This window comes from Muscardinus avellanarius, assembly GCF_963383645.1.
Source record: "Muscardinus avellanarius genome assembly, chromosome: 3".
Lineage (NCBI taxonomy): Eukaryota > Metazoa > Chordata > Mammalia > Rodentia > Gliridae > Muscardinus > Muscardinus avellanarius.
The window spans coordinates 22,634,647-22,653,950 of NC_137788.1; the positions used below are offsets into that span (position 1 = coordinate 22,634,647).

Below are 19,304 nucleotides of genomic sequence, written 5' to 3' on the forward strand. Positions count from 1 at the left end.
TATATATATATAAATGCAAAAAACCCAACTTATTCACATAAAAGTAAAGGATATATATATATATATATATATATATATATATATATACACACACAAAAAAAAAAAAAAATCAACTTACTGCCCTACAGCAAAAATTCATACTCATTATTCCCCTTTGGTATTCTTTTTTTTTTTTTTTTTTTGCAGGTCTGGGGATGGAACCCAGTGGCATTCGACCTCTGAGCTACAGCCCCTGCCCTATTTTTAATTCTTTATTTTGAAACCTGGTCTCAGCTGCAGAGGGCCTCACTAAGTAGCTGAGGCTGTCCGCGAATGGCGATCCTTTGGTCTCAGCCTCCCGAATGCTGGGATTACAAGCGTGCACCACCACGCCCAGCTTCCCTTTGGTTTCTTTCCTTCCTTCCTTCCTTCCTTCCTTCCTTCCTTCCTTCCTTCCTTCCTTCCTTTTCTTTCTTGTTTTTGGCGGTACTGGGGATGGAACTCAGGGGTATTCTACCTCCAAGCTATACCCCAAGTCCTATTTCTTATTCTTTATTTTGAAACAGGGTCTCACTGAGTGGCAAAGGGCCTCACTAAGTACCTGAGGCTGTCCATGAACTGCGATCCTCCTATCTCAGCCTCCCAAATGCTGGGATTATAAGTGTGTGCCACCATGCCTAGCTTTCCCCTTTGGTTTTCCCACTTGAAAACAATCTGCTTAATTTTTTGGAAATTTCCTGTTTCCAGAAGAGATTGCCATTATTACTAAAATTATATATGCATTATTATCCTTCCAAACCACATTGCCTTCTTATTATATACAATGCCAGACATCTGACAATTTCAGACAGAAAGAAAGGCTAAAGAGTCAAAATATGCCAGGCGTGGTGGTACACCCTTGTAATGCTAGTGCATGGGAAGCTGAGACAGGAGGATCACACAAGTTAAAAGCCAGCCTCAGCTACTTAGTTAGGCTCTCAGCAACTTAGACCCTGTTTCCAAATAAAGTATAAAATAGGCCTGGGAGTGTAGCCCTGGGTTCCACCCCCAGTTCTACCAAAACAAACAAACAAACAAATAAAATAAAATAAAATATAAAGAGTCAAAATATTTGCAGGAAAATCAATGCAAGCTGCTTTAAAATGAATTGCCAGTCCTTTACTTTGAGGCTGTGATTTTTATAACCATTTTAATAATATAGCTTATGAGTTTATGTCTGCTGGCTAGCCTAGACAGTAAAAGCCTGTGGAAAGCATTCCTAAAAAAAAATAGTTAGTGCCAAAGTATGGTGGCGCATGATTGTAATCTCAATACTTGGGAGGCTAAGGTAGGATCATAGGTTCAAAGCCAGCCTCCACAACTTAGGAAGGCCCTCCATAAGTTAGTGAGACCCTGTTTCCAAATAAGAAATAAAATTGGGCTGGAGGTTTAGCTCAGAGGTAGAATGCCTCTGGGTTCAATCCCCAGTGCCATTAAAAAAAAGGAAAAGTACAAAATAACCGAGAACAGTGAGACAGCAAAGTAAGTGGAATATTTTTTTTTTGGTGGTACTGGGGGTGGAACCCAGAGGCTTTCTACCTCCGGGCTATACTCCCAGACCTATTTTCTATTTTATTTGGAAACAGGGTCTCACTAAGTTGCTAGAGCCTCACTAAGCAGCTGAGGCTGGCTTCGAACCTATGCGATCCTCTTGTCTCAGCCTCCTAAGCGCGGGGATTACAAGCGTGCGCCACCACGCTCGGCTCGGAAGTGGATATTTTTTAGAAAATTTGTTCCTAGAGCCAGGTGTGGTGGTGCATGACTGCAATCTTAGTATTTGGGAGGCTAACACAGAAGGATTATAGAGTCAAGGCCAGCCTCAACAATTTTGCAAGACCTTATTTCTAAAATAGTAACTAAGCTGGGTGTGGTGGCGGACTCTTGTAATCCCAGCATTCGGGAGGCTGAGACAGGAGGATCGGGTTCACAGTCTGCCTCAGCTACTTAGTGAGGCCCTTGTAACTCAGTGAGACCCTGTTTCAAAATAAAGAATAAAAAAAAAAAAAAATAGGGCTGGAAGAGTGGTTCAGAGGTAGAATGTCCTTGAGTTCCACCCCCAGTACCACAAAAATAAATACATAAATAAAAATAAATAAATAAAAAATAAAAAATAAAAAAGGCTGAGGTGCAGTTCACTGGTAGAATGTCCCTGGGTTCAATCCCTACCACCAAAAGAAAACAAACAACAAAAATTGTTATTTTCTTCTTCTTCTTCTTCTTTTTTGTGGTACTGGGGATAGAACCCTCTGAGCTACACTCTCAGCCTTATTTTCTTTTTATTTTGAAATGGGTCTCACTAGGTTGATGAGTCTCACTACTTGCTGAGGCTGTCCTGAAACCTTCAATCCTACTGTCTCACTCTCCCACGTACTGGGATTATAGGTGTGCAGTACCATGCCTGGGTAAAAACTGAATTTCGATTTATTTACTCAGGTGCTGGAAACTGAACCTAGAGATTGTATCTCCAAGTTACAAAAGCCCTGTTTTGTTTATTTTGAAACCGGGTCTTGCTAGGTCAATGAGTCTCATACTTGCTAAGGCTATCCTTGAATCTAGATCCTCCTGTCCCAGCCCCCCAAGTACTAGGATTATAGGCATGCACCACCATGCCCAGCTGGTGTATTTATTTTTTAAAAAGCATGTAATATATTTTAGAAATACATTTTTTACATTTTAAATTTATTAACATCTAGAATATATCTGAGTAAATGAAATGCTCAGCCAGCCTCATTAACTTAGTGAAACTCTCAACAACCTAATGAGATCCTGTTTCAAAACAAAAAATAAGCCAGGCATGGTGGTGCACACTTGTAATCCAGCATTTGGGAGGCTGAGACAGAAGGATCCCAGTTCAAGGACAGTCTCAGCTACTTAGTGAGGCTCTTTGCAACCCAATGAGACCTTGTTTCAAAATAAAGAATAAAAAATAGGACTGGGGGTGTAGCTCGGAGGCAGATGACTCTGGGTTCCATCTCCCCAGGACTGAAGGAAAAAAAAAAAGAAGGAAAAGGCTGCAGGTGTATCTTGGATAAGAAAGCTCCTGGGTCCAATCCCTAGTACCCCCCTAAAAGAAGTTATGGTTTAACAAATCAGTCTTTGAAATGCATAAGCCTGAGACTGCTCTGATTTGAGCCTCACTTCTATATTCTTTATAAAATGCTACTCTCAAAGAGCTTCAGCACTTGTCCCACCTTGTCTGGTCTGTTCTCCCATCAACTCTACTTGATCATGTAGCCTGCCTGGTGCAAGCCATCTGGCGAGCTTTTACACGGAATGGTAAAAGCCAACAGGGTAAGATGAAGGAAGCAAAGAAAATAATTTTTCTGCTCCAATAGAAGACGGAGTTACAATAAAAGAAAGAAGGCTTGTCGGGCGTGGTGGTGCACACTTGTAATCCTTGCACTTGGGAAGTTGAGATAGGAGGATGGCACAGGGTCGAAGCCAGCCTGAGCTGGCGTAAGAGACCCTGTTTCCACATTAAAAAAATATAAAATAGGTCTGGGAGTGTAGCCTGGAGGTAGATTGCCCCAGTACCACCCCCAAAAAAAGAAGGCGGCTCAAATTACCTTTCCGTACTTCTGGGCGTAGGATCCAGTCAGAAGGGAGTGGAAGATGATGATGGTTTCATCCAAGTCCCATAGAAACACCCGCTGAAGGAAGGAAATATAAAAAGTTAGTATCTTTCAATTGAAATGAGAAATCAGTAATGGAAAGCTGGAGAGTTCATAAATATGGGGAATTAAATAATGATCTTAAACAATGAATGGATCAAAGAAGAAATCACAAATTAAATTATAAAGTGGGCATGGTGGCGCACACTTGTAATCCCAGTACTTGGGAGGCTGAGACAGGAGGATCGCCCAGGTTTGAAGCCAGCCTCAGCTACTTAGTGACACTTTCAGCAACTTCAGTGAGACCCTGCTTCTAAATGAAAATATAAAATAGGTCTGGGAGTGTAGCCCAGAGGTAGAAGGCCACTGGATTGCATCCACAGTACTACAAAAAAAAAAAAAAAAAGAAGAAGAAGAAGAAGAAAAAAAGAGAACTGCCGGGCATGGTGGCGCACACTTGCAATCCCCGCGTTTGGGAGGTGAAGACAGGAGGATTGTGCAGGTTTGAAGCCAGCCTTGCTGGCTTAAGAGACCCTGTTTCTAAATTTAAAAAAATATAAAAATAGGTCTGGGAGTATAGCCCGGAGGTAGAAGGGTTCGAGCCCGGAGGTAGAAGAGTTTCATCCCTAGTACCACAAAAAAAGAAAAAAAAGAAAAAAAAAAAAAAAAGAAAGAAAGAAAGAAAAGAGAACTGATGGTGTAGCTCAAAGGCAGGGTATATGCCTTTCATGCATGAGGCCTTGGATTCAATCTTTAGCACCAAGGTGAATAATCTCAACTCTATAAACACACTGTATACTGCAAAGAATTAGACAAAAAGAACAAATTAACCTAAAGCCTGGAGCAGGAAAAAAATAAAGTTAAAATAGAGATAATTAAAACAAAGAACAGGCCGGGTGTGGTGGCGCACGCTTGTAATCCCTGCGCTTGGGAGGCGGAGACAGGAGGATCAAGCAGGTTTGAAGCCAGCCCTGCTGGCTTAAGAGACCCTGTTTTCAAAAATAAAGAAGTATACAAATAGGTCTGGGACTGTATCCTGGAGGTAGAAGGGCTTCCAGGAACCCCAGTACCACCAAAAAAAAAAAAAAAAAAAAAAAAAGAACAGAAAACAACAAAGAAGGCAGGTGTGGTAGCATACCCTTGTGATTCCAGTAGGCCTTCTATAACTACGTGACACCCTGTTTCAAAATAAAGAATAAAAAATAGGGCTGGGGGTGTGGCTCAGAAGTCGAATTTCTATAAAATCTGTATAAATGTCTCTACTTTCTTTTTTTTTCCCCCGGCACTGGGGATGGAACCCAGGGGCATTCTTACCCTGAGCTACACCTCCAGCCCTATATTTTTATTCTTTATTTTGAAACAGGGTCTCACTAAGTAGCCTAGGCTGGCTGCAAACCTTCCATGCTTCTGTCTCAACCTCCCAAGTCCTGGGATTACAAGGGTGCGCCACCACGCCTGGCTTGGAATTTTGTAAGTCTTTCTATTCTGTTTAATAATAAAGCCAAATGTCAAATGTATGTCTGTGATATATTCCCACTGTGCTGAGAGCACAGGATAAAGCAGTGCCAATCTCATTAAGAATTACTAGAGCTGTTCCTGTCAACCAGGAACTGGAGCTTGAAGCAGCCTAGTTTCTCATTTCCCTTTGAGATTTCTAGATGGAGAATCTGGGGCGTCACTTGTGTTTCCTCTGCCTTCTGAATAAGATGCACTGTTCTGTTCTTTGGAATATAGAGAATAGTTTGTTTTTCCATTAAAAAGTTACCAGGCTATCTAAATTCAGCAAAGTTTTTTCAATGCTTTGATGAAAAGCATCTGAAAGGGATATGGTAAGTTATGGACATAGAAGTTTTCTTTTTCTTATATCTTTTTACCTGGCCAATTCAGCTATTTTTGCTTAGGAATTAAAGGGCATACAACATAGAACCACATTATCTCTGAGTTTCAGACATGTAGTTTGGTAAGTTTCAGAAGTTAGAAAAACAAAAACAGGCAACTTAAGTGACTGCGCCCCGTACTTCCAGTTCACTGTCCTGGGGAGAACTGGCGTCTGCTTTCCTCTTGCCACGGTTCTTGCCTGTCATGTTTTTTCTGGATTGATCATCAGCATCTTTACTTGGGGTTGTCTGGGACAAAGATGGGCTGGTAGAAGGGTCTCCTGGAAAGGAAAAGTGAGACTTACATTGCCAGCAGCCACAGCCTAAGGAACCAGAGCAGAAAGACCAGTAGATTCTTCTCTACCTTATGAATCACAACACAGGGATAAAAAACCCTAAACTTTATGTAAGCAATTTGGGAAAGTAGATCTAAAAGTAGAGAATCAATAGTGGCTAATGCCACAAGAAGAGTTACCACCAGATTTCACATGCTTGCGTCCCTACTGAAGGAAACATCTACAAAGGCTGTTTTTGTGAGACGAGGCCTCAGTATGTTGCCGAGGCTGGTCTTGAATTGCCTCAGACTCCCAAGTAGTAGGGACTATAGGCATCCGCCACTGCGCCAGCTTATCATGTTGTTTTGTCCAAAAAAAAAAAAAAAAAAAAAGCCTGAATTACCCCCTCCCCCTCCCCCTTCTTCGAACTGGGGATGAAACCCAGGGTCATTCTAACTCTGAGCTACACCCCCAGCCCTATTTTTATTCTTTATTTTGAAACAGGGCCTCACTAAGTTGCAGAGGGCCTCACTAAATAGCTGAGGCCGGCCACAAATCTGTGATCCTCCTGTCTCAGCCTCCCAGGTCCTGGGATTACAAGGGTGCACCACCACACCCAGCTCCTCCAACGTGGTTTCTCAACTTGTTAAAACTGGTATTTCAGGTCAGGTAATTTTTTGTTGAGGGGAATGTTTGGCACATTGTGGGATGTTTAATTAATCAGTATCTTTGACCCCTACTCTGGATGCCAGTAGCATACCTAATCCAGTGTGGCAACCAAAAATATTTCCACACTGCTAAATGTCCTTTGGGACAGAATCACTTCTAGCTGAAAGCCAGTGCTCTACTTCCATTTAATAATTTACAAAAAAATACAGAAGGCAGTAGGATATGTCAAACATTCTATAAAGATATAATCAGCAAAATTCAGACTGGGAAACAGTATTGAATAAACAATGTAGTTTCTTGCTAAGTAGCTAAGGCTGTCCGTGAACCAAGACCCTCCGGTCTCAGCCTCCTAAATGCTGGGATTACAAGCGTGCACCACCATGCCCGGCCTCCAATTTTCTTTTTTCTTTTTATGGCAGGTCTGGAAATGGAACCCAGGGGCATTTGACCTCTGAGCTGTACCCCCAGCCCTATTTTTTATTCTTTTATTTTGAAACCAGGACTCACTGAGTTGCAGAGGGCCTCACTAAGTAGCTGAGGCTGTCCGTGAACCGCGATCCTCCAGTCTCAGCCTCCAGAATGTTGGGATTACAAGCGTGCACCACCACGCCTGGCTCAATTTTCTATTTATTAATTCATTTATTTTAATTGTCAAATAAAATTATGTATATCTAGTTTCTTTGAAATATTTATACTTTGTGGAATGGCTTGGATCCCAATATAGCCAAAGGTAAATAAAACTCTTCAGCCTTCCAAGTACTGAGATTAAAAATGTGCGCCACCACACCCAGCTGACACTTATAACATTTATTAAAAAAAAACTAATATGAATGCCTTTTGGTACTAGGATATTAAGAAATTATTGTTGAAGTTTTTAAGATTGGACTAGTGGCACTGTCATTATCTTTACAAGTACTTATCTTTTAGCAAAGGATGCCTGAATAATTTGGAAGTAGCTAGATTGCTTTGGGGTTAACTGTTGAGAGTGGCTGTATGTGGTGGTGCATGCCTTTAAGCCCTGTACTTAGGAAGCTTAGAGAGAAGGATCTTAAATTCAAGGACAGCCTCAGCAAGTAGTGAGACTTGTATCAACCTGGAGAGACTCTGTTGTTCAAATAAGAAATAAAAGAATCAGGTGTGTGTGTGTGTGTGTGTGGGGGGGGGGATATCTTGAAGGTAGAATGCCTATGGATTCATTTCCCAGTACCATTAAAAGAAAAAATAACTGTTGAAGGTGGATGCTATATATATAATGCTCACTGTATTATCTTGACAACTTTTGTTTGTTTGAAAATCCTCATTATTCAAAAGTTAAAAAATGAACCAGGCATTGTGGTGCATACTTGTAATCCCAGCATTTGGGAGGCTAAAACAGGAAGATCATGGTTCATGGTCAGCCCCAGCTACTTAGTGGGGCCCTTTGGAACTCAGTGAGATTCTGTTTCAAAATAAAGGAAAAAAAAAAAAAATTAGGCTGGGGATGTAGACCAGAGGTAGAATGCCCGTGGGTTCCATCCCCAATACCGCAAAAAAAAAAAAAAAAAAGTTATGAAGAGAGCCAAGCGTGATAGTGCACGTGTAATCCCAGTACTTGGGAGGTTGAGACAGGAGGATTGCAGGTTCAAGGCCAGCTTCAGCAACTTGTGAGGTCCTCTGAATACTAGTGAGACCCTGTTTCAAAACAAAGAATAAAAATAAAGCTGGGGGATGTAACTTGGAGGTAGAATGCACCTGGGTTCAATCCCCAATTCTACACACACAAAAAAAAAGGTAAGAAAAACAAAGATATTTAGAAAAACTAATAAAAAGTGAAAGTATTAACATTTGTAATTATTTCAACATTGTTAGTTTGAAGCAGCAATTACCTGCATGCTCATTTACTTACCAGACTGTTCAGTGCAATATGTATAAAAACTGTTCAACTGACATACAATACTGTTTTAAACATACAGCATCCATGTATGTTTAGAATAAACAGTATTCCCCTTAAGTTACATGATGTGACAACCACCAAATTCTCATTTACTATAGAGACTTATAAAAACATGTGTATATACTTATTAAATTTGTGTATAAAACCTTCATGTCAGCCGGGCGTGGTGGCGCACGCTTGTAATCCCCGCGCTTGGGAGGCGGAGACAGGAGGATTGCGCAGGTTCGAAGCCAGCCGCGCGCGCTGGCTTAGGAGACCCTGTTTCTAAATAAAAATATAAAAATAGGTCTGGGAGTGTAGCCCAGAGGTAGAAGGGCTTCCAGGAACCCCAGTACCACCAAAATAAATAAATAAATAAATAAATAAATAAATAAAAAATAAAACCTTCATGTCAAAGTTTTTTAAACATGGACATCATAATTCATCGATGTATCTCAAAGCTGTGAACTTCTTGAAATTTTATGTTAAATTTTATATATTTCAAGGCCGGGCGTGGTGGCGGATGCTTGTAGTCCCCCTCCGTCCCCGCTTGGGAGGTGGAGACAGGAGGATCACACAGGTTCGAAGCCAGCCTCGCTGGCTTAAGAGACCTTGTTTCCAAATAAAAATATAAAAATAGGTCTGGGAGTGTAGTCCGGAGGTAGAAGGGTTTCCAGGAACCTCAGTACCACCCAAAAAAAAAAAATTTTTTTTTCTATATTTCAGGCTGGGAGTGGTGGCACACGCCTGTAATCCCAGCACTTGGGAGGCAGAAATAGGAGGATCTCACAGGTTCAAAGCCAGCTTCAGCTACTTAATGAGGCTCTCAGCAACTTAGTGAGACCCTGTTTCCAAATAAAGTATAAAATAGGTCTGGGAGTATAGCCCAGAGGTAGAAAAGCCTCTGGGTTCCACCCCCAGTATCACACACACACACACAAAATTATATATTTCTTTCCTTTCCTTTCTTTTTTTGTGGTACTGTGGATGGAACCCAGGGGCATTCTACCTCTGAGCTAAACCCCCAGATCTATTTTATCCTTTATTTGAAAACAGGGTCTCACTAAGTTGCACAGGGACTCACTAAGTAGCTGAGGCTGGCTTTGAACCTGTGGTCCTCCTGTCTCAGCCTCCCAAGTACTGGGATTACAAGCATATACCACCACATATGGCCTAAATTTTATATATTTCTTGGAAGAAAAGGACCAGGGGTCCAGAATATGCCCAAACTATAACTGAGTTCCTCCAACTTTTATATAACATACTCCAGTTATGAAATCTTCTGTGACAAGTGTACTAAAGCCACAGGGAGGGCAGGAGAGGAGCCCTTTCATTGTTAATATTTTTTCTGTTCTCATCATCGGGTAAAAATTCAGGCACCAGTGACTCATCAGAGCCTGATTAAAAATTTAAATACTTCTTACCTGGAAGGAAAAGGCAACAGCATGGTGACTGTGACGTACTCCAGAACAAAATCATCTTTACCATCATCTGAAAACCTCTGGAGAAAGTGCTTCGGTACTTACCAGAGGAAAGCCTCGGTGCTGCTGGCACAGGTACCATGACGCTAGGCTTCTCTGTCTGGTATGTAGGAGCTGATAATGTGGTATTCTCAGCATCACTGTTATTCTGGCCTGTGGCTCCAAAGCTGGAGCTGGGGTAGCAGGCCTGGTACTGATTCTGACCAAGAATAGTATAGGTGGGATAGTCCTGTAAGACAAAGGGAAGGAGGGAGGAAATAAGACTTAGAGGCTTTCTTTCTCTTATTCGTAACTATTTTCCTAAAACATTAATTTGACTTTCATTTATCTATCCAGCAGTCTCCCAATGAAAATAATGTGTGTCTGGCCCAAAGGTAGAAATCCCCTGAGTTCCACCCCCATAACACACACACACACACACACACACACACACACACACACACACACGGACTTGGGTTTAACCTGGGGTATTCTATCTCTGAGCTATAATCCTAGCCCTTGTACTGTATTTTAAAATTTTTAACTTGAAACAGGATCTCAGCAAGTTGCTGAGGCTGGCTTCAAACATACAATCCTCCTGTCTCAGCTACTAAAGTACTAGGATTAGAGGTGTGTGTCACCATGCTCAGCTCACTAAGGTTAATAGGGTGCCAGGTATTCTTCTAGGCTATGGACTTCATGGACATTCTATCTGGGTGGGGTAGGGTAAGAGGAAGAGAAAAACAAACTAGATAAAGCAGTAGACAACTGTATTCTAGAGGGGCTTAGTGGGAACAAAAGGAAATGGACTGGCTGCCTGAGAAGCCATCGAGGGTTCTAGCTCTTAGGGCCTTCAGAACATGGGCTCCACAGCCCATATATCTTCTGGTCATTTCTTCGATGGGGAGCTGATTATGAGAGGAAGAGTGAGACAGATGAACTGTGTCAATGGAGACAGTGAGGGCAGAACGGTACCTGGCTGGAGATGCTGGCAACCGCTGCTGCTGGGACACTGGCAACTGTGGGTGATGTGGAGATCAGGCTGGCGTTTGTGCTTGAAGCTGTAGGATTGAGCGTGTAAAGATACTATGTAAAAGGCCAGAAGACACTGAAATACATTGTCTTACCCAACCTACCTACAAGGAGATAAGGAACATTAATTTAAAAAGGAAACAAACATTACTAGCTTTGCTTTTTACATAACTCAATTTAGACTTGATTAAGAACAAAATATTTCATTCTTTCTTTTTTGTGGTACTGGGAATTGAACTCGGGGCATTCCACCTCCAATCTACATCCCCAGCTCTCTTATATTTATTTATTTGTAGTACTGGGGATTGAACCCAGAGGCATTCTACCTCTGAGCACCTCCCAGCCCTATTTTATTTTTTATTTTGAAACAGGGTCTCACTAAATTGCAGAGGGCCTCACAAGTTGCTGAGGCTGGCTGTGAACCTGTGATCCTCCTCTCTCAGCCTTCCAAGTACTGGATCAGCGGGCACCATCACCCCGGTGAAACCAAACATTTCAAGTGTCATTCTATTTCAACCTGAGTCTTCAACTCTTCCTACTACAGCAGAGTAGGAAGGATACATATACAATTCACAACTCATACGGACGATATCAATATAATCAGAGCTACAGCAAATTGGTCCACTCCTCTAGAACCTAAAAAACGACTCACCTGCAGTGGGACCTACAGACAATCAGTAGAGCTTTGGTAAAACCTACACTGTGACGTTACAGTTTATGGTCACTGCCCCCAAATTATGCCTGCCTGCCTGCCTGCCTGCCTGCCTGCCTGCCTGCCTGCCTTCCTTCCTTCCTTCCTTCCTCCTTCCTTCCTTCTCTCTCTCTCTCCCTCTCTCTTTCTTTCTTTTTGTGGTATTGGGGATGGAACCCAGGGGCATTCTACCTCCAAGATATACCCCCAGCCCTTTATTTTGAAACAGGGTCTCACTGAGTTGCAAAGGGCCTAAGTAGCTGAGGCTGTCCATGAACTGCGATCCTCCTGTCTCAGCCTCCCAAATGCTGGGATTACAGCATGTGCCACCACGCCTGATTTGCTTTTTTTTTTTTTTTAAAAAAACAACAAACCCAACTTGGTAAGTGGTCTGAAGACACACACCAAAAGCAGCTGGGGGTGGTGATACAGATGACACATGCCTGTAATCACAGTACTTGGGAGGGTGAGACAAGAGGATTGCAAGTTTAAGGCCAGTCTGGGCAATTTACTAAGATCCTGTTTCAAAATAAAAAATAATATGAGGTTGGGGGTATAGCTCAGAGGTAGAAGGCACCTGGATTTAATCCTACCATACACAACCAAAAAAAAAAAAAAAAAAAAAAAAAGGACAAAAACAAAACAAAAAAAAACCCAAAAGCAACAGTATTGAAATATGTAACACATGCTGGGTGTGGTGGCCCACGCTTGTAATCCCCGCGCTCGGGAGGCAGAGACAGGAGGATCGCGCAGGTTCGAAGCCAGCCGCGCGTGCTGGCTTAGGAGACCCTGTTTCCAAATAAAAAAAAAATGTAAAAATAGGTCTGGGAGGGTAGCCCGGAAGTAGAAGGGCTTCCAGGAACCCCAGCACCACCAAAAAAAAAAAAAAAAAAAAAAGAAATATGTAACACATAGTACAAACTTATATAGGATCAAGTAAAACTCACTGGTACCTCCTGCTGTTCTGTATTGACAAGCTGTGAACTCATCAAAAGACAAAGCTTCTAAGAACCGCACCACACCAGGTCAACCTGATATAGTGAACACGGAGCTATAGCATTGATCCAAAGACCATGGTCACTTATTCCAGTAGCTCTGCAATGCTGTCCTCTGTCTGGATTGTTCCCTGGATCCCTCTAGCCTTCCCTGCATGATGGCTCTTCTTCAACATGTCACAGCTCCTCAGAGAAGATTTTCCAAAAAGTTTACTTGTTACCTTGCAAATCTCATCAAAAGCAGTGTGTGTTTTACTCAGCCATGAAAAAAAACTCAATTACATCATTTTCAGGGAAATGGATAGAACTAGAGGACATTATGCTAAGTGAGATTAGTCAGTCACAAAAAATAAGAAATCAGATGCTTTCCCTAATATGTGAGAGTTAGGGAGAAACGGGTCATAGGAGGAACTCTAGATGAAAAGGAAATCCTATAGAGGAGCAAACAAGACAACCTAAAGAAGGAGAAAGGAGGGAGGAAGAGGAGGAAAATCTCTAAAACACACAATGTACTTAAACATATCAAAGTCAACCACTAAGCCAAGCAAGGGAAGGAGGGATGGGGAGGGAATGGGGTGGGAATTGAGTAGGGGTTAAATCAGTGATGTGTACAAGTATGTACACACAAGTTTTTTACCCCAATATGATGTATGAATATAATGCACCAATAAAAAAATTAAAAAAATATGAAGAACATTAAAAAATTTCTAACTAAATAAATAAGCCTTTAGCAGAATAAAATAATTTAATATTTTTAAAAAAGTGTGTGTGTGTGTGTGTGTGTGTGTGTGTGTGTGTGTGTGTGTGTGTAGTGCTGAGGCATGAACTCTGAGTTATATAACCCAGCCCTATTTATTTTATGTTTAGAAACAGGGTCTCACTAAGTTGCTAGAGCCTCACTAAGTAGCTGAGGCTGGCCACAAAACTGCAATCTTCCTGTCTTAGCCTCCCATGTACTGGGATTACAAGCATGGGCCAGCACACCCAGCTCTCAAAAACAGTATTTAATTGTAGGTTTAGCCAGGTGTGGTGGCGCACGCTTGTAATCCCAACCCATGGGAGGCAGAGACAGGAGGATCGCTCAAGTTCGAAGCCAGTGTCAGCTACTTAGTGTGGCTCTCAGCAACTTAAGTGAGACCTTGTTTCCAAATAAAATATAAAATATGTCTGAGAGTATAGCCCGGAGGTGGAAAGCCCCTGGGTTCCACCCCCAGCACAAGAAAGGAGTGGCACATATAGTAAATCCAAACACTTGGAAGCGGAGACAGGAGGATCTCAGGTTCATAGCCAGCCTCAGCAACTTATCGAGGCACTGCGACTTAGTGAGATCCTGTTTCAAAATTTAAAAATTCTAGGCATGGTAACACATGCTTGTAATCCCAGTACTTGGGAAGTTGAGACAGGAGGATCACAGGTTGGATAGTCTCATCAACTAGAGAGACATCAAATAATGAAACACTATTCTAAATAAAAAATAGAACTGGGATGTAGTTTAAGGGTAGAATGTCCCTGAGTTCAATCCCCAGTACACCACATAAATACACACACACACACACACACACACACACACACACACACACACACACACATACACAGAGTCAGGTACACGATTGTAATTCCAATACTTGAGAGGCTGAGACAGGAGGATCACAGGCTCATGGCCACATTCAGAAAAATCCTGTTTCAAAATAAAATAAAAGAGGAGGCCGGGCGTGATAGCACATGCTTGTAATCCCAACATTTGGGAGGCTAAGATTGGAGGATCGCAGTTCGCAGAAAGCCTCAGTTACTTAGTGAGGCCCTCTGCAACTCAGTGAGACCCTGTTTCAAAATAAAGAATAAGCCAGGCATGGTGGCGCACGCTTGTAATCCCAGCGCTTGGGAGGCAAAGACAGGAGGATCGCACAGGTTCAGAGCCAGCCTCTGCTACTTAGTGAGGCCCTGTTTCAAAATAAAGAATAAGCCGGGCATGATGGCACACGCTTGTAATCCCAGTGCCTGGGAGGCAGAGACAGGAGGATCGCACAGGTTCGAAGCCAGCCTCTGCTACTTAGTGAGGCTCTCAGCAACTTAGTGAGACCCTGTTTCCAAATAAAGTATAAATTAGGTCTGGGAGTATAGCCCGGAGGTAAAAAAGCCCCTGGGTTCCAGCCCCAGTAACACACACACACACACACACACACACACACACACGAATAAAAAATAGGACTGGGGGTGTAACTTGGAGGTAGAATGCCCCTGGTTTCCATCCTCTGTACTGCAAAATAAGTAAGTAAATAAACAAATAAATAAATAAAAATAGGGCTGAGAGTGGAGCTCAGATGTAGCCTGCCCCTGGGTTCAATCCCTAAAGCCACAAAAACAAACAAAACCAAAAGTGGCAGTAATGAAATATGTAACAAAAAGCCCAAATTTGGAGAATCAAATTTGTTAAAACAAGTCCTTTCTTGTTTTTCTAAATCATAGCAAAATCATAGCAAACCGTTTTTCTATGTGTGTTAATGGAGATGAACCCAGATGAATTCTACCTCTGAGCTATACTCCCCCCATCCCCCCACCAATCCTTTCTATGTTTTGTTTTGAAACAGGCCTCATTAGTTTGCCGGAGTCTTGCTAAGTTGCCGAGACTGCCCTCAAACCAGCAATCCTCCTGTCTCAGCTTCCCAAGTAGTAAGATTAAAAGCATGTGCCACCATATCTGGCTACAGCCTATTTTTTCCACAGCACTTTTCATTACTTTATTTATTTACTTGATTGTTTTCTTGCCCCCTCCCCACTCTACTGTGCACTCCACATAGACAACGTCTTGCTATCTGATCATTTCTGGCACGCAGTGGTCAACGCTCCATGACCACGTGTGGGATTCAGTCTTATGTGCGAGGTGTGAGGGGCAAGACCTTTATTTCTATGAGAGGCCAACAGTTGGGTGGATTACTAAAACTTACTCTCAGTTTGTGACCAACATACCAAACAAAAACGCACCCAATTCCTGTCCTTTGGGAGCTAGTAGAAACTGCGCATACTTGGTTAAAACTGAGTGTCTACGGGGGCCGTTCGTTCACTCATCAAATACCGATGGAGTGCTACCAAGTGCAAGTACTGTTTCAGGCTTGGATTGCATCAGTGGACAAAACAAAGAAACTGGTACTCAAGGACTTTAGTAAATCAAATAAGAAAAACCTCTCGATCAAGGTTTCTCACGGATAGAATGGAGATATATATCAGCAAGCAACAGAATCCGGAATGATCTATTTGATAATGGACTAGAACTGGAGAAATCAGTCGGGCGTGGTGGCGCACGCTTATAATCCCCGCGCTTGGGAGGCTGAGACAGGAGGGTCGCACAGGTTCGAAGCCAGCCTCAGCTACTTAGTGAGGCTCTCAGCAACTTAGTGAGACCCTGTTTCCAAATAAAATAGAAAATAGGTCTGGGAGTATAGCCCAGAGGTAGAAAGCCTCTGGGTTCCACCCCCAGTACCACCAAAAAAAAAACAAAAAACAAAAAACCTGGAGAAATCAGTAAGAACTCATGTTTAATGTAATATAGATTATTACATATAGAACGATTTATAGATGTGTATTTACATGGGTTAGTATATACACATATTTCTTTTCTCTGTAAACTGAGTCTATAAGAAATAACACCTAAGCCGGGCATGGTGGCGCACGCTTGTAATCCCAGCATTTGGGAGGCTGAGACCAGAGGATTGGGGTTCGCGGACAGCCTCAGCTACTCAGTGAGGCCCTCTGCAACTCAGTGAGACCCGGTTTCAAAATAAAGAATAAAAACTAGGGCAGGGGGTGTAGCTCGGAGGTTGAATGCCCCTGGGTTCCATCCCCAGACCCACACACACAAAAAAAGAAATAACACCTGACACTCCAGTAGCAATGAGCAGCCCTTGTGCCCATAGCTTGGTTTCTAATACCATTCTCTCCAATAAGAGGAAAAGGGCTCTTTGGGAAAATGGCTGATTTTAGGACTTAAGACATGGGCACTCTACCTCTGAGTTACACCCCCAGCTCTATTTTATTCTTTTATTTTGAAAGAGGGTCTCACTAAGTTGCAGATGGCCTCACTAAGTTGATGAGGCTGGCCTCAAACCTGTGATCCCCTTGTCTCAGCTTCCCAAGTACTGGGATACTGTGCCTCCCAGCCTGGCTTCCTATATTTCTTTGGAGCCTTTCATTTTTCTGCTTTTTCTTCAGAATAAATGTCAAAAGTCAACAGCTTGATGGCTAACCTCTGCTTTATTTTCTACCTTGTGCCAAAGTGCTAATGAACAATAAGATGGACAAATAGGTTAATTAGAAACTAGGAGGAAAAATAAATTTAGACATTGTTAGAATAGGTTCTCAAATGTGGAAGAGTTGATAATAAAACCATGATTTCTTTTCCTTCCCTCCCTCCCTCCCTTTCTGTTGTGTGTGGTACTTGTGATTGAACCCAGGGACATTCTACCTCTGAGCTACATCTCCAGTCCTATTTTATTTTTTATTTGGAAAAACAGGATATCAGTAAGTTGCACAGGGCCTCACTAAGTTACTGAGGCTGGCCACAAACCTACAACCCTCCTGTCTCAGCCTCCCAAATACTGGGATTATAAACATGTGCCACCATGCCCCAGTAATACTGTGATCTCAGTACTAAAAATAATAACTATTATACTGATGCTCTGGTGTCAAAACGCCCAACCTATATCCTGATTTAATTATGTATTTACCTTGTGACTTTGGATAGGCTACTTAGCCTCAGGTTCCCCATCTGCAAAATGGGTTAACAGATTTCTGTACTGGGTTATTGTTAAGATTGCATGAATATATCAACCACAGTGGTATACACTTGTAATCCCAGCTACTCGGGAGGCCAAGGTAGGAGGATCTCAAGTTCTAGGCCAGCCTGGGCAATTTAGCAAAACTCTCTCTAAAAATAAAATGAAAGGGCCTGAGGATGAAGCTAAATGATACGGCAATTATCAGTAATAGCGAAGTGAGGGAAACCAGGTTAACTGATTCAAAGAAATAGACAGCAAGTAAGGATGGTGGTTGTTGATGTTTAGGGGATCTTTTCATGACACTTTAAAAGCAGTAGCCTTAACTAGTTCAAAGAAAGGGTTCCAGTTGTTTTACAGGGAGGAAGGAGCAAACATAAGTATCAGGATCTTCAAATTCAAGATATAACTTAGAAGAATGTGCTTCTGCACTGCGGTACATGGTCCTTATTTTCATAGCCTAAGTCTACTCATCACGATAGTACACTGCCTGATGGGGAAGCAGGTATGGCGGCATGCTCCTGGAGTCCCAGTGACTCAGGAGGCGGAAGCAGGAGGACTGCTTAAACCCATGGGTTCAAGGCAGCTGGAAGAACACAGTGAGACCCTGTCCCCACAAGAACAACAACAACAAAAAAGAAGGTAGAGAAGATAAGAAGATAAAAACCATGCCCTTGAGTTTTTCCCTCTTGGTCTGTTCCCATTTTAGAAGGAAAGAAAAGAGAAAGTACAAAGAAAGAAGAAAATGCAGAAAAAGGGAGACTTGGTGAACAGGAGGTAAAGGTAGCTGAGAAAAAAGTCTTGAGAACACAGTGTCCAATTCTGTTCCTACTGCACCAAATAGTAGCTCCCTGTCATTTAACTAAAAACAGGTAAAGGTGAGAATCAAAATATTTTAATTTACATCTCCAAATTTTTATTATTATTATTATTATTATTATTATTATTATTATTATGATGCAGTACTGGGGATAGAACCCAGGAGCATCCTACATCCGAGCTATACCCCCAGCTCTATTTTTTAGGGTTTTTTTTTTGTGGGTCTGGGGAGGGAACCCAGAGGCATTCGACTTCTGAGCTATACCCCCTGCCCAACTTTTTATTCTTTATTTTTGAAACAGGGTCTCACTGAGTTGCAGAGGGCCCCACTAAATAGCTGAGGCTGTCTGCGAACCGCGATCCTTCAGTCTCAGCCTCCAAATGCTGGGATTACAAGTGTGCGACACCACACCCAGCTTTTTTTTAATGTTTTTTAAATTTATTTTTGAACAGAGTCTCACTGAGTTGTAAAGGGCCTCGCTAAGTAGCTGAGACTCCCCACGGACCGCGATCCTCCTGTCTCATCCTCCCAAATGCTGGGATTACAAGCATGTACCACCACGCCTGGAACCAAAACTATTTTTCATTGCCAAAATTCTTTTTTTTTTTTTTTTTTTTGTGGTACTGGGGATGGAACCCAGGGTCTTTCTACCTCCGGGCTACACTCCCAGACCTATTTTATACTTTATTTGGAAACAGGGTCTCACTAAGTTGCTGAGAACCTCACTAAGTAGCAGAGGCTGTCTTTGAACTTGCACAATCCTCCTGTCTCAGCCTCCCAAGTACTGGGATTACAAGCGTGCGTCATCACTCCGGGCTCACCAAAATTCTTAAGAGTATCTCACCCGTGATCATATGTCACATATCGATCACTTTAGTACCCATCTTATAAGAGCACATGAACATTAATTCCCAGAGTGGAGCAATAATAAACTGTCTAATTTGTAAGGGTAGGTAACTAATTCCATAGTACCGTTTGAAATTTTTGTCCTAGTCCTAACACGATGCTAACTTTTTAAAAGAAGAACTTGGGAAAGTAAAGTTGCTTAGAATTTAAGTTTAAAGCTGTGTTCTTCATCCTGAAATATAAATAATGAAAAAATTTTTTTGTGTGTGGTTTTGGGGGTGGAACCCAGAGGCTTTACTACCTCCAGGCTATACTCCCAGACCTATTTT

The 19,304-nt window shown here is 42.1% G+C and overlaps 1 protein-coding gene across 6 annotated transcripts in view; it reads right to left on the minus strand.

The window, feature by feature from the left end:
- Positions 1-19,304, minus strand: part of EYA3 (EYA transcriptional coactivator and phosphatase 3) — a gene marked incomplete at both ends in the record, with an annotated part of 81,265 nt that overhangs the window by 29,382 nt on the left and 32,579 nt on the right. For 4 of the 6 annotated variants that reach the window (XM_080690609.1, XM_080690607.1, XM_080690606.1 and 1 more), the window contains 4 exons: positions 3,585-3,668; positions 5,648-5,784; positions 9,889-10,072; positions 10,798-10,883. In XM_080690609.1, coding sequence (XP_080546735.1) covers positions 3,585-3,668; positions 5,648-5,784; positions 9,889-10,072; positions 10,798-10,883 — 491 coding nt within the window. Of the gene's footprint in view, positions 1-3,584; positions 3,669-5,647; positions 5,788-9,888; positions 10,073-10,797; positions 10,884-19,304 lie in introns of all 6 variants that reach the window. The other 2 variants (XM_080690611.1, XM_080690608.1) reach the window with 1 other exon arrangement.